General features: G+C 37.0%; 1 protein-coding gene across 7 annotated transcripts in view; it reads left to right on the top strand.

Annotated features, from left to right (window-relative positions):
• CREM (cAMP responsive element modulator) overlaps positions 1-14,054 on the top strand; it is a 66,549-nt gene that overhangs the window by 27,923 nt on the left and 24,572 nt on the right. For 4 of the 7 annotated variants that reach the window (XM_068987380.1, XM_068987378.1, XM_068987377.1 and 1 more), the window contains exons 4-6: positions 6,765-6,911; positions 9,907-10,004; positions 10,146-10,288. In XM_068987380.1, the coding sequence (XP_068843481.1) occupies positions 6,765-6,911; positions 9,907-10,004; positions 10,146-10,288 (388 nt within the window). Of the gene's footprint in view, positions 1-1,605; positions 1,684-6,764; positions 6,912-9,906; positions 10,005-10,145; positions 10,289-14,054 lie in introns of those variants that run through there. The other 3 variants (XM_068987384.1, XM_068987382.1, XM_068987381.1) reach the window with 1 other exon arrangement.

Genomic DNA, 14,054 nt, shown 5'->3' with positions numbered 1-14,054 from the left:
GTTTTAATATCCACTGTTTGCCCATATAAGCCATCTGTTGGGTAAATATCATTTTGGGCTCAGAATCTCATAGCAACCTATTTCACTATGTGCATTTATTACTTTGTAATGGAGTTGGCTAGAAAATTATGATCAGTTTTAGTTTCAGTCTTACTGGAATCAGTATATAAGATTGATTTTTAAAAGTCTAGAGCTAAAAGAATTTTGACTTCCCTAAAGATCATGTTCATAGTCAGTCTTTATAAATATAAGTAAAACACATATCATATTAGAATATAAAATGATGCTCCAAGTACTATTGATAGGGAATGATAAGGATCAGCTGGGGAAAAAAATGTGCTAGAGCGTTGTTTTTCAAAGCATAAACCCTAATTTTGTCATCACCAGTCACCACAGCAATCACTACTGCTTATTGGAAGTATTATCAGAATAGACGATATAATTAAGAATGACTTGATTCTGATATTTGCTTTTCTTTCAAAAGGGGAATTTTTTGAAAGAGACGTATTTGGCCATTTATAATTACGGAAACAATTACTTCCTTTTAAAATTCAGATGATAAATTTTAGATAGTTTTTGTTTATTCCCTATACACAGAAAGGATTCAAAGATCATGTTGTAGTTCTCCTTATAATTTTAACATAGATATAAAAATATCAGTCTTATCTGTCCAGCTCTGTTATCAGTGCTTTCAGTTGATATTTACAAGGTAAAATTTAACTCCATTGATTTTTGCAATTTGTTAGTCACACTGTTTAAAAAAAACAGAACCTCAATATGGGAAAGAAAAACAGTAAAGACACTACAGTGATACCAATTCTGTATTCTTCATGTTGTGTTTGCCTTCATTTAATGCAAGTAACAACTTTTAAAAAATTATTTATTTATTTATTTATTTGGCTGCACCAGATCTTCGTAGTGGCATGTGGGATTTAGTTCCCTGACCAGAGATCAAACCCGGGCCCCCTGCATTGGGAGCATGGCGTCTTAGCCACTGGACCAGCAGGGGAGTCCCTAAGGACAGCTTTTTAAAAAGTGAAGTGAAATATTTTATGTCTTTTTTAAAGTGTACACATTTATATTATTATTTTCCTGTTTTCAGCCTTATTCTTTAAACACTTTTTTCCCTGTAGAAGAAACAGACTTCTTTTTGAGAATCCTGTCTTAATACACAGAAATCAAGATGTTTTTCCAGCTTCTCCCATAGGGTGTTACTGGGTTTTCATTGGAGTCCTTGGAATTAAAATAGATAATGTATAGATTTGATTTTTCAGGCAGCAGAGTTGATAGTGAAGTCTGCTAGACCATGCATTCACATCCTCTCATCCTTTATTAACTGTCTGGAATGCGGGCTCAGTGGCTGTGTGACACGTTCACCTGCACTGTGACATCATAAACCCCATCATAAGGGAACCGAGCTACAGATTGGTGCCTGTCCACTAGGTGCTAATCAAATGCTGTGTTACAACATTGTGAGGTGTTACCAGTTATAAGTGTCATTATTAGGAGATTTTCTTTAATTGCAAAGACAAGTTAGGCTGTCAACTGCATCATCTTCACTTATTTCATCACATTAACTCCTGTCTCTAGTGAGGCTTTTGGTGGATGTGGTGGCCTCAGCATAATCTATGTTTCAGGCATCCTATAGAAGAGGATTATCCTTCAGGGGATCTGGAAAAAAAGGTAAACTGTCTGGCATGAGTTCATTTTTACACTTTTTAGAGCCTCATAAATAGAGGTGTAAAATTATAAAATATAAAATACACCTATTTTATGTGTTTGTTTTTTGGGCAGTTGCCTGCTTGATTGTTGGAATGTGATGAATATATTGACAGATCTTCCCATGGCCTTCTTTCCTACTTTTCTTTTAGACTATTTTTTTGCACAGAAGTTCCCTCCTCTGAGAAGCTTTCCGCAGTAGGTATGCCTTAACGTAGCTTCCTTCCACCCTCCCTCTACCTCGTTAGCTGTTGTTGATTAGTCTCTTAGTTGTGTCCAATTCTTTGTGACCCCATGGACTGTAGCCCACCAGTTTCCTCTGTCCATGGGATTTTTCCAGGCAAGAATACTGGAGTAGGTTGCCATTTCCTTCTCCCAGGGATCTTCCTGACCCAGGGATCAAACTCATGTCTCCTGCATTGGCAGGTGGATTCTTTATCCCTGAGACACCAGGGAAGCCCACCTCACTAGTTACCCTTCTTTATTTTTCTTTTAAGAATTTAGCACCTCTCCCAAATTATGTTTTAGTCTCTTCATCTGTCTTCTGTCTCCTTCTGATTTAGGAGAGCAGACTTTTCTTGTTTACTACTTTATCTCTGCTGTCTAGACTGGTCCACAAGGCCAGCTTCCAACATTTGTTGAGGGAACAAAAGAATGAGTTAATTTGTAAGTATGAATTGTTTCTGTGAGATTGACTTAGTAAAAATTCTTGGAATGAATATATGATGTTTATAAGAAAAATGGGACTTCCCAGGTGCCTCAATGGGCAAAGACTCCACCTGCAATGCAGGAGACACAGGAGACTTGGGTTCGAACCCTGGTTTGGGAAGATCCCCTGGAAGAGGAAATGGCAACCCACTCCAGTATTCTTGCCTGGAGAATTCCACGGATAGAGGAGTCTGGTGGATTACAGTCCATGAGATCACAAAGAGTCGGATACAACTGAGCGCACGCACACATGACCTTCTTCACTGCCCAGAGTTTGGACATTGAGTTTTCACCGCACAGATTCATATAACTCATCTCCAGAATTCTGAGAATTCAGTTTTGTTCTAGTGGGTATAGCTCTCTTTTCTACAGCAGAGTTTCTTCTCACTAAGCCATTTTGATGGAGCATTGTTTAATAATGTAAAGTCCTGAAAATTATACTTGAAAGACATATAGAGTGACTTTAAGCATGGTTTATACTTAACAAAACCCCCATGAATCTTTCTTGAGTTGTTCTTCAGAATATCTAATTTTTCTACAGCAGGTCATTTCCATGAAACTGTGCGTAGCACTAACTGCATCTCAAGCCACAGGTCTCATCTGTAGAAATACTGGTGATGCTCTTGGGTATAATGTACTTTCTGTTTTGCTCAATTTCTGACATAGGAATGTTCTATCAGAATTACTGTGGATGGTGATTTTGGCCATCCTGCTGTGGTGGAGCTAAAATTGCAGCCCGTTTCAGCACTCTGTGCTTTGAGCTGTGAGCAGGGCCCAGAGGCTGCATGAGGACAGAGCAGCAGTTTTCAAAGTGTGATCCAGGGAACCCTGAAGGAAACTCCAAGGACCCAGTATTTTCCAAATAACTACTGTATGATGTTACACAATCATGCCTGGAGGTTTGGAGGACAAACCTATTTTCATAATAATACGAAGATGTATTTTTTTTCTCTGTATTGGCATTTGCCCTGATGGCGCAAAAACAGTGCGAGTTTAAAAGTGTTGGTGCCTCATCCCAGTCACGTAAGTGGCACCAAACTTTGTTAGTGGTCATTACAGTCTTCACTGCATTCACTTGCAGTTTAAAAAAAAAATCTCTGTTCCACTTAAGACTGTCCCTGATGAAGCAGTAAACATTACCAATTATGTTAAATCTTGACCCTCAAGTACATGTTGTTTTAATATTCTGTGTTTTGGAAGTGGAACATTCATTGAAAGCATTTCTGCCACTTACTGAAGATCAGTGGTGATCTTGAGAAAAAACACAAGTTATTGTCTGAGAAAAAACACAAGTTATTGTCTGAGGGACAAGATGAACTAGCTGCATTCACACACACACACACACACACACACACACTCCCCGGCCACAGGATATAATTTTTCTCAAAGCAGTGGCAAATAACTAAATTATATCTATGTCTGTTCAAACTTGAGTATTTGAAAAATTTTCTCAAAAGCGAATGAAGTAAGCTTGTCACATCGAGGAAAACAGTTAACAGTGTTTATTGCTGATGATAAAATTCAGGTTTTTAGCAGAAGTTTCAAATTGTGGAAATTCTTCATCTGCCATTTTGAACTTGATAACTTGCCAATATTTTATAGTTTTCTGATGACGTTGATCTTGATTTTAATGAATGTAGTTTTCTGATAGTCTATCATGAAATTTATCAGCATTTGGGAGATCTACTTAATTCAGTAACTCAGTATTTTCCAAGTAGCTACTACATGACATTACAAAATCATGCCTAGCTAAAGAACCATCTGAAGTATAAGACAGAGCAATAGATTTTTTTTTTTAGCATTTATTTATTCGGCTGCATCAGGTCTTAGTTGTAGCACGCAGGATCTTTAGTTGCAGTATGTGGGATCCAGTTCCCTGACCAGGGATTGCATCTGAATTCCCTGCACTGGGAGTGCATTGTGTTAGCCATTGGACCACCAGGGAAGTCCCAGATCAACTGATTTTAACGTAACTAAGTTTTCAGATTCCACATGGCCACTAATCTTTGAGAAAAACAACGATTTGCTGAGTTTTGGGGTAGTATCCAAGAAGAATACCCATATTTTTCTGAAAAAGCTATTGATATACTCCACCTTTTCTAATCATATATCTGTATAAGGCATATTCATTTACCAATTAAAATAACTTATTACAATAGATTCAGTGCAGAAATAGGTATGAAAATCCAGCTTGTTTTAAGTTAAACCAGACATTACAAGAATTTGTAAAAATGTAAAACATTGACATTCTTGTCACTAATTATTATGTCTTTGAAAATAGTCTTCAGAAAATACTATTTATGTTAGCATATGATGGAATTATTATTTTTAAATTAATTACTAAGTATTTAAAAAATTTCTCAGTTTTTATTTCTATTCAGTACATATCAATATTATATATATACACACACACACACACACACACACACACACACACATATAACAGCTTATATATATAAGAGCTGAGCTGCTTGTCATAGCCAGTTGTACACATCTTTTTCCAGCTTTGTCTTCAGTGTCACCCACTGGCAGCTTAAAATCTGCATACTAGGAGTATTTTCATTATAGAAATCCACAAAAGTTACCCATAGCATTTTCCTTCCCAGGAGCTGGCTGTACATTTACAGGATCCTGCTGGATGTAACATAAACATAAGTTATTTGAGGTCATCAGTCATTTTCAGGAGTGTAAAGGTGTTCTGAGACTGAGCCCTAGTCATTTGGCAGAGGAATACCTTTTTTTTTTTTTTTTTTTGGCAACTGGTTCACAAAGAGAAGGATCCCTTTATACAGTTCATGCAGGGAACATTTGTAGAATAAATCTAGTGGCTTTTAAACTTCTGGATATTAAATCTGAGGGCTCCATTATGGGATGCTGTTTTTCTTTCCCCTGAAATCTAAAGTTGGCAATAATACTCCAGGGGCAGGTGGGCTGAATTTGCCTATGGGGCTCCATGTCAGGTGGTCTCTGCCCCAGTCTCTCACTTTTCTGTCCAGCTGTTATCCAGACCATAGCAAGGCCCGGCTCAAGGGGCAGCTTCTGCACACCACCTCCGCTTGTTCAGACTCCTGCTGATCTGTCTGTTTTGTACTCCTGTGGTCTTCATGACCTGGGCATTGGAGCGATTAGTTCTCTACTGTTTGTGTGCTATTGTTTCTTAGGTGTTGGATTTAGCACTTCTGCTTTCCACCCCAGTGCACCTAGTTCAGTTCTCTCCATGAAGGTTCTCTTGCATGGATAGAAGACTTGACTTCTAGGTTGCCAAAGTTTGCCTTCCAAGGGAATGATGTAAACACATCTGATTATTTGTTATAAACCCAGTTCTTAGTAATTCTTAAAAAGTATTTGTATAAGTTGATTGGAAATGATTGGTTTTCCTTCAAGTGAGGGCCCACAGAGGCTTTCTTCAAAATTTGTTTTAGATTCTGTGGTCTGCCACCACTCATGATAGAAACTAGTAGGTTCTTTCACGTCCAAAGTCTCTGTCTGTTCCAAGGAAGTCGTAATGAATAGTGAAACTTAGTAAAATGAGGCAGAGTTTGTAAGGTTATGCCGGCTTTTAGGACTGAGTTGTTTACCAATTAGAAACTTGGCAGGTTTTGAGTCCAGAGAAGTGAACAAAACAAAACACGTTTTAATGTGTTTTGCTGCAGGGCTCTTTGTTGCAAGCAACCAAGGTGGTGGGAAACAGCTGTAATCTCCTCTCTGTGCAAACCAAGTGATGGTTCTGTGTGCTTAAGCTGTGGGGAGGGGAGTGTGCAAGGACCACACAGTCTCCAGGGTATGAGCTTTCTCTGGTTTGGAGATGCTAAGGGCCTGAGAGGTCTTGGGATTTCTTTGATCTATGCCTATTTTGGTGACTATTGGGGCATAAAAGTAACTGCAATTTTCATCAGTATAGAGACAAGGCATTAGCTTGTATCTGGAGTAATTCTAATATCACATGTCAGAAGTTGCACTTATTGAAAAAATAATTTACCATATTTAAGTTCTGTCTCCGATTGCTCTTAAGTTAGAGAGAGTGGTTTATACTCTGGCCTAAAGAAGGCTTCACTGTTAGCAGTCTTGAGGTCGTAGTGAGGTAGTTTAACTGCTTTAGAACTTTGTGCTTGGAACATTCTTAGCCACTGAAGCATGGGGACTGAAAGTGAGACGCATGGGTTCTTTGATATCTGTCACACCAGAGAATGGCTGTTCCAGCACAGTAACCATCTCCTGATGCTGAGTGCCCTGGCTTGCTGGTCAGATCTCAGAAGCAGGGAAAATAGGCAGATTGTAACAGTGGGGGGGCAGAAAAAGTGTTCAGCCTTAATCCTCAATGATGCTGGTTTTTGCAGGTTTCTGTAGCTGGATCTAGCACCGGAAGAGGCTCCCCAGCTGTAACTCTAGTACAGTTACCTTCCGGCCAGACCGTCCACGTCCAGGGAGTAATTCAGACACCACAGCCATCCGTTATTCAGTCACCACAAATACAAACTGTTCAGGTTAGCCTCCTTCCTAAATGACTTCTCTTTGACTTTCTTGAGCTTTTTACTAATTCATTTATCTTTTTTTTTTTTCCTGTAGATTTGATGCTCTTTTTTTTTTTAACCATATAAGGAACAATCTATTAGTATGGTGGTAATTTCTTTTTGTTATGTCAACACTGGCTTCTTTTATTTTGAAATTGCACATTTGCCTATGTTCATTGAGAGAAAAATTATAAAATACAGAAAAGAAGAAAGTAAAAATAATCTCAACACTCAGATATAAGTACTATTAACATTTGGTTGAAAGTCTTCCATATATGTTTCCTATGTGCATACATAAACATATTTTAATGGCATGCTAGTATTCTATTATTTATATGTACTATATTATTACCAAATTATAATGTAGTAATGTTACCAGTTATATGTAGTGTCTTTTTTTAGTCATAGATGACCTAATATAAATTATTTTAATACAATTCAACATAATGTAACAATTTCCATATTTTAAAGTATTTTTACATTTTTAACACCTTGAGAAATGTTATTTATACACATCCCTGTGTTTATCTAAATATATGTACATAAGCTATATTTGTACATTTGCCTAAAAATTTCTTTAGGATAAATTCTAAGTGGTTGAACTGGTGGGCATGGAAAAGAGTGATGCTCAACTCTTGTTATTAAACATTTGTAAGAATTTCCTTTTTATTTCTGTAGAAGTTTTTTGTTTTGAAAGTCCCTCAGTCATGTCCAACTCTTTGCTATCCTATGGACTGTAGCACGCCAGGGTCCTCTATCCATGAATTCAGGCCAGAATACTGGAGTGGGTAGCTGTTCCCTTCTCCAGGGGATCTTCCCACCCCAGGCTTTGAACCCAGATCTCCCACATTGCAGGCAGATTCCTTTTTCTTTGTGAAGTGCTTGGTGCCCTGTTGGATACAGAGATTGACTCGAGCTGCAGTTTTGTTATCAGCTCCTAATTTGAAGGTCCAGTCATTCTCCTTGAAATAAGGTTGCTGTTTGCTCAAACTCAGATTCATTTACCAGAGCTCTCCAAAAATGCTTAAAAGTACTTTGAGGCTTCTTTGGAGATGTCTGATAAACCTCGTAATGTAGATTTTCTAATACTGACACTGTTTTCACCAATACTCACAGTAAAGTGTAGAAATTTAGGTCTATTGTTCATTCAGTATGTGTGCCATGATATCATCGTTAATTGCTGTTGCCTTTATACATCAGATTAAACCTTGTTTTTTTAGATGTGGTTAGTGTTGCGGTTGTAATCCAGAGACGTGTTTTGTTATTTATTGTCACCAAAGTTGGTCATAAATTCTTAACATTTCTTAAGCAAAAACATTATTTTTTGCATCAACAGATATAAATTATTAAGTATGCTTTTTTAAAGCATACTTTTCTCTTTTACTAAATTTATTTCTGTTCCTTTTTAAGGTCAGTTTGTCTTTATCCTTTAAATATTGAAATTATTTGAACCTATCTGATGACAAAAAGCTCTGTGAAGAAAACGTAGTTGCTTATGCTTAATTGGTCTTGTCCTTTTCCTGTGTATTTGAATCCAGTTTGTTGCAAAATAAGGGTTGCACCAAGATACTTGAAGTAATAAATCCATGGGCAATAAAAGTCTGTTTATCTTCGTGGCACAGATGTCTCTTCCGAGTTGTTCAAAATTTGAGTGATTCTCAGTAGTGTCTTTTTTTTTTTTCCCTTTCTTGTGAGGACCTTAATTCTAGGAGCTTCTGACTCTTTCCGACTCTGATTATAAAACAAGACTTTCCACTCTCTTTTTTGTGACTTTTATTAGGATGCAGATATTTCTACTTAGCTTTAACCTCGGTGGCACTGGAAGAGAGAGTATTATCTCATTTTCAATAGGCTGTTTTGGATTTTGTTAAATGGGTGACTTAATTATCTTTACAGAGCTAGGTGCCTATGGATCTTGTCTTAGAATTCTGACCTGGTGAATGATGAACTTCAGTTTTCACTTTCTACAGTAATAGCCTACCTTGCACAAAGGGGTGTATGATTATACAAGAGATGTGTGAAAGCCCAGTGGAAAGTGATAAATAGTTGGTGATGATGTATGATTGTCTGACTGTAACAATAGTTTTTCTAAAGATTCTCTTCATGCCTGAGTGTGCTTATGTATAGGGTATCCATGACCAAAGATGTATGATCATACATGTGGGCAAACATACATGCACATCCATGTGCCTGCTTACATTGTTGGTATTTTAATATGATTTTTTGATTATACTCAAATCAAATCCCATGTCCTTACAATATTCATTGGAGGAGTTTTGTAAGCTCAGAACTAGATGATAAACTGAGAACCTGTGACAGATGGCTGAATATATTGAGAACAGTCATGTTGTGGAGAGAGTTTCCTTAATACTCATGTTATTATACTACTTCAAAAAATGAAATTGTATTTAAAACTGATCTTTCTTTTAAGGAGTAATTCCTTATTTTGACAAGACCTACTGACATCAAGCCCAACCTACTTCTTGTAATATAAATCATAACTTTAACCAGGCTTGTTAACACAAGTATTTACCTACTTAATATTCTTTTTCTTTGGATCTATCTAATGTGTAATTTGAAGACCCAGCCTAAGTCAGCAGTGGTATTGTTTTCTCCTCTGTCACTTGCTAGCTCACCCTCTGCTGGATTTGTGAGACATTTTCAGGGCTGGGTCTTAGGCCTTGTGTGTCTTATGTTCAGTGTTTTCCGGAAGCCTGTCTGGCACGTGTGCATTTCTGTAGCATTTGTCATCTGTGTCATCCTTAGTGCACAGGCTGGTTTACAGCCAGGTGTCAGTGTCTGCACTTCCTCTCCTGAGCCAGGTTGTGAGCACGGTTAGGCCGGCTCAGTGTGTTCTGTTGGCAGTGCCCGGCTTTGTGCTGCATGCAGAGCCCCGTCAGACACCGGGTTGTGAATGAAGGAGATACCATGGGTTTTATGATGCATCTCAGGAACTCTTGTGTTATAGGTAGCAACCATTGCAGAAACAGATGAGTCTGCAGAATCAGAAGGTGTAATTGATTCTCATAAACGTAGAGAAATCCTTTCACGAAGACCCTCTTACAGGTAAGTTAAGTTTCCTACAGTCATGAAAAGTTTTTCCCAAAAGGGAGAAATAAAGATACTTCAGATTCTCCCGTGATAGCTTTTCTGTTTTAAATCTCACTCATGTATCTTAATTCTTTGTATTGTTGAATTATATTTTAGAAAAATACTGAATGAACTTTCCTCTGATGTGCCTGGTGTACCCAAGATTGAAGAAGAAAAATCAGAGGAAGAGGGAACACCGCCTCACATCACTGCTATGGCAGTACCGACTAGCATATATCAGACTAGCACGGGGCAATACAGTATGTATGCGGCGATTCCATATGACGTAGCGCTAGCTTTCAGTCTCTCGTTTCCCTGAAGCAGCTTGGGTTTTGGCACTAAACTGTTCCATTTTAAAAATGCATCATAATACCTAAATTGTGTATCACAGTGTGAACAGTACATGTTAAAGAAGTGAGAGATTTGTACTGACAGTTGTCGTATCCTTTTGAAAAATAACAAAAAAAATTTGTTTACTAAATGAAGACAACTTTGGGGTCAAAATAAAGGGAAGGTTTTTCTTGTTTTTATGTTTGTATTCACATCTAGTAAACACTTAAAACTTGACTGTTTTTGTCTCTATGATGCATGTGAACACGATAAGATATAAATGTCTGTATTTCGTTCTTGTTGACTTTTGTCACCAACAATTACATCTTATACTTACTAATCTAAAAGAGGTGCTTATGTTTTCTAAACTATGTTTTAAATGTAATTCTGTTTTCACTACTCTCTACTGTGTTAATTTGTGCTGCAGCTTTTTCTAGAAGAGAATGGAAAAATGACTTATTTTTTTAAACTAATGCAATTGGACAGATCATTTTATTTGAAATTTTAAGCACCAAAAGCTGTAAATAAACAGATACATTCACCTTTAGTCTTGTGCATTTTAATGGGCTGTTAGTTCTGTGCTTTGTGCTCCAGTTAAAGCACTAGTCTTTCCCCAAATCAAGAACATTTGATATAAGAAATACTTTAGTAAAAAAGGAAAGAAAAGTGGGGAGGAAAAGAGAGAAAAGGGCAGGAAAAAAGCTAGTTAGGTACAGAAAAAAAGCTAGTTAGGTACAGAAATATGTGTAATGTTAATGACTGTGTTGATCCAAGTACAGTGTTAATATTTTAGATATATTTTCTGTTTTCCCTTTAAAAAGTGATAATACCTACAAAAAATCTCAAGTCTTAACTTATGACCTGGCTGCTGTAATCTGTGGAAAAGCCTTATACAGTCATTATTTTTTTTCTTTTAGTGGTGGTAGATTTGCAGTATTAAGCAAGTTCTGCTTTGGTGATTCTGGTTCTTTGGGTAGCTCCTACCCTGATACTACGCAGAACTGGGCTATAATATAATTTGTCCACATCCTGTACAGAGCACTGATTGGACATGTCCAAAGTCAATGTCAGGAAAAGAGAACTCTCCACGGTCTATCAGAGTTAGACCTTGAGGTTTTCCCCTTCATTTTTCTTTAATCACTTCTCTGATTTATATGCCTTTTTTTTTCTGACCCATGGGAGTAGATGATGGGAATTTTAGAACCAGTGTGACTGGGCAGGGCTTGGAGATGCTGAAACCTCTTGGCTAGTCAGCTCTGGCCTTGAGCAGTGGGCTGTTACCATCTTATCATTGTCTCTTTTGTGTCATGACAGGGAAAATGTTGGAAATTACTGCTGAAATTATGCTAAGATATCTTAAAGTTTGGAGGGTGATTAAGATGCTGGCATCTTACAAATCTCTCTGGCATATCCTGAGTCTGCTTAGCAATTGATCTGTTTCTAAGTGACATGGGTGAGGATGCTGTGGGTGAATTTGTCTAAATCATTAGCTGAGAATTTGGAGTCGTGAGAACATGTTGGGTTGAGAGGATGTTGAAGCTGGCGATGATATGGGGAAGGCGGTGGTAGTACATGGTCCTGCTAGTCACTGCCTGGTATAATTTCACATCTCGGGTTTTTAGTCTTTGAAGTGTGACTAACACTGAATTGCCAAGCTCAGGGTTAATGTGAGAACAAAAGGAGACAACAGATTTTACCTGTGAGGGTAAAATCTTTTGACTCTTCATGTCAGAAGAGACATACTGCTTTTGACGTGAAACAGAGAAATGTAAGCCAGCTATGGCGTGTCTCACTCACTGTTATTAAACTGTCCTCTCCATCAGCATTTTGAGCTCTTAGCATGCCCTTAGAGCTGGGGGTTCAATATTGTCACTACCTTGGATGTGGAGTATGTGGGTGTAGGGGAGTGGAGTCAGAGGTTCTAGTTGAGAACTAGAAAATCAAATGTTTAGAAATTAGGGTATATATTTATTTGCCACATTAGAAATCATGGACAATTTTTTTTTCATTAGCATAGAACTTCAGGCATATTTATTTACTGTTTACCATATGGTTTTTCCATAACATGTCATGGACAGTTTGTTACTTAGTTTTCTTAATTTGGACCCATACAATATGATCCTGGCAGTTATTTTAATAAAAAGTTGTGTTTGTCCAATATGTGTTGTCCGCAGGTTAAAAACTGTCATTTTATCGGTTCTCAAAAAGGGGATATTGCCTATGTTAAAAACGAATTTCTTAGATACTTAGTGACACTTGGTTATGTTGATAATTCTTTCATTTGAGAAGTGAATACTAATATTTAAGTTTTTCTTTAGAAGACCTTGCTTTAAATGTATATTTATACAAGATCCATTTTCATCAACCATTTCTTACTAGCAGTAGCTTAACAGAAGTTAATGATTAAGAAGTTAAATGTTCTTAAATATCTAGAAATAGAGTTATTGGTGTCTTTTGGTTTTTAGATTAGAGTTTATTTTACTAGAATTTCTGGAGATTTTTCTGTGTATTTCTATGTACCTAGTTTTGAGATCATTTTATAAACTTTTATTATAAAAAGATTTTAATTCTTTCTTCAACTTTTATCCATGGATAAAAAACTTCAAAAATTATATATAAATTATAATTATTTATTTTAATTTGATACAGTGAGTGCATTGGTGTTAAAAACAAAGGAACTGTCAAAGTTGAGGAAATAAAATAAAAAATAAAAAAATGAAGTGTGCTTAAGTTTTCTTATATATAAGTAGTTGCATTTTTAGTAGTTGAAAGTGAGATATTTACAGAAGTTGGCCTTATTATTTCAACTTATTTTTTAAATGACAAAAGCAATAAGTGAAAGTTAGAATAGGCTATTTCCAGGACTAGGGAAAATAACTTAAAATAGGCAGGGATTCGTTATTGCAACACCAAGAAAGTGAGCTACACTTGCGAAACTTTATTGAAAGTACTGATGTCAGTGACAGGTTTGCTGTATGCCAATTAAGTCATTCTGGTCAAAGAAACTGTGATTTGTCTTAAGAGACTATTTCTGAACGATGGTGGTTCAGACTGTCTTAGAATTAGCAAAGAATGTTACTTGCTGCATGGCATGCATTGAGTGGGAATGAATTCATGAACAGAAGTTGTGGTTATTCTATTTGTGTTGTTGCAGGTAAATAAATTTAAATGTTTGAAGTTTCTTTATTAAATTTTCTCTAAAGACAGTTTTTTTTTAACCCATTGTCGAGCTAACCCTACTTCTTCCCTTACCAGTTAAGGGCTATCGTCCAAGACTTCAAATTATTTTTTCCTAAACATCTCTGTCTCTTTTCTTGCTCCTACTTTGTTTCCTAGGAATCTTGTTAGAGTGAGTCTCTATTAACTCATCTGTATGCTCACGGTAAGTAAGTTCATCCTAAATCCACCATTATGAAGAAAGGTTATCTGTGACCTTTGTGGACTGCTTGAAGAATTCAGAATTCTCAGGAAGCTCGAATGAATAAGCACCCATTCCATTTCTTCACAGAGGAATTGGCATGACGGGCTTGCGCATTCCAAAGTAAATGCAGTTGCATTTATTGCTGTTAGGAATGACTTTGCTTCTGTGCTCCCTAGGTACCTTTCAAAGCAAACTTTGGATGGTCTCTGCTTAGTGTCAGTCTGGTTCTTTACCTTTGGTGCTGCCCACCAGGCTGTTTTAGTCTTTCAGGTACT

Source organism: Capricornis sumatraensis, chromosome 15, assembly GCF_032405125.1.
Source record: "Capricornis sumatraensis isolate serow.1 chromosome 15, serow.2, whole genome shotgun sequence".
Lineage (NCBI taxonomy): Eukaryota > Metazoa > Chordata > Mammalia > Artiodactyla > Bovidae > Capricornis > Capricornis sumatraensis.
The sequence above is the reverse complement of the archived record's forward strand: the minus strand, read 5'-3'. Positions and strand labels throughout refer to the sequence as shown.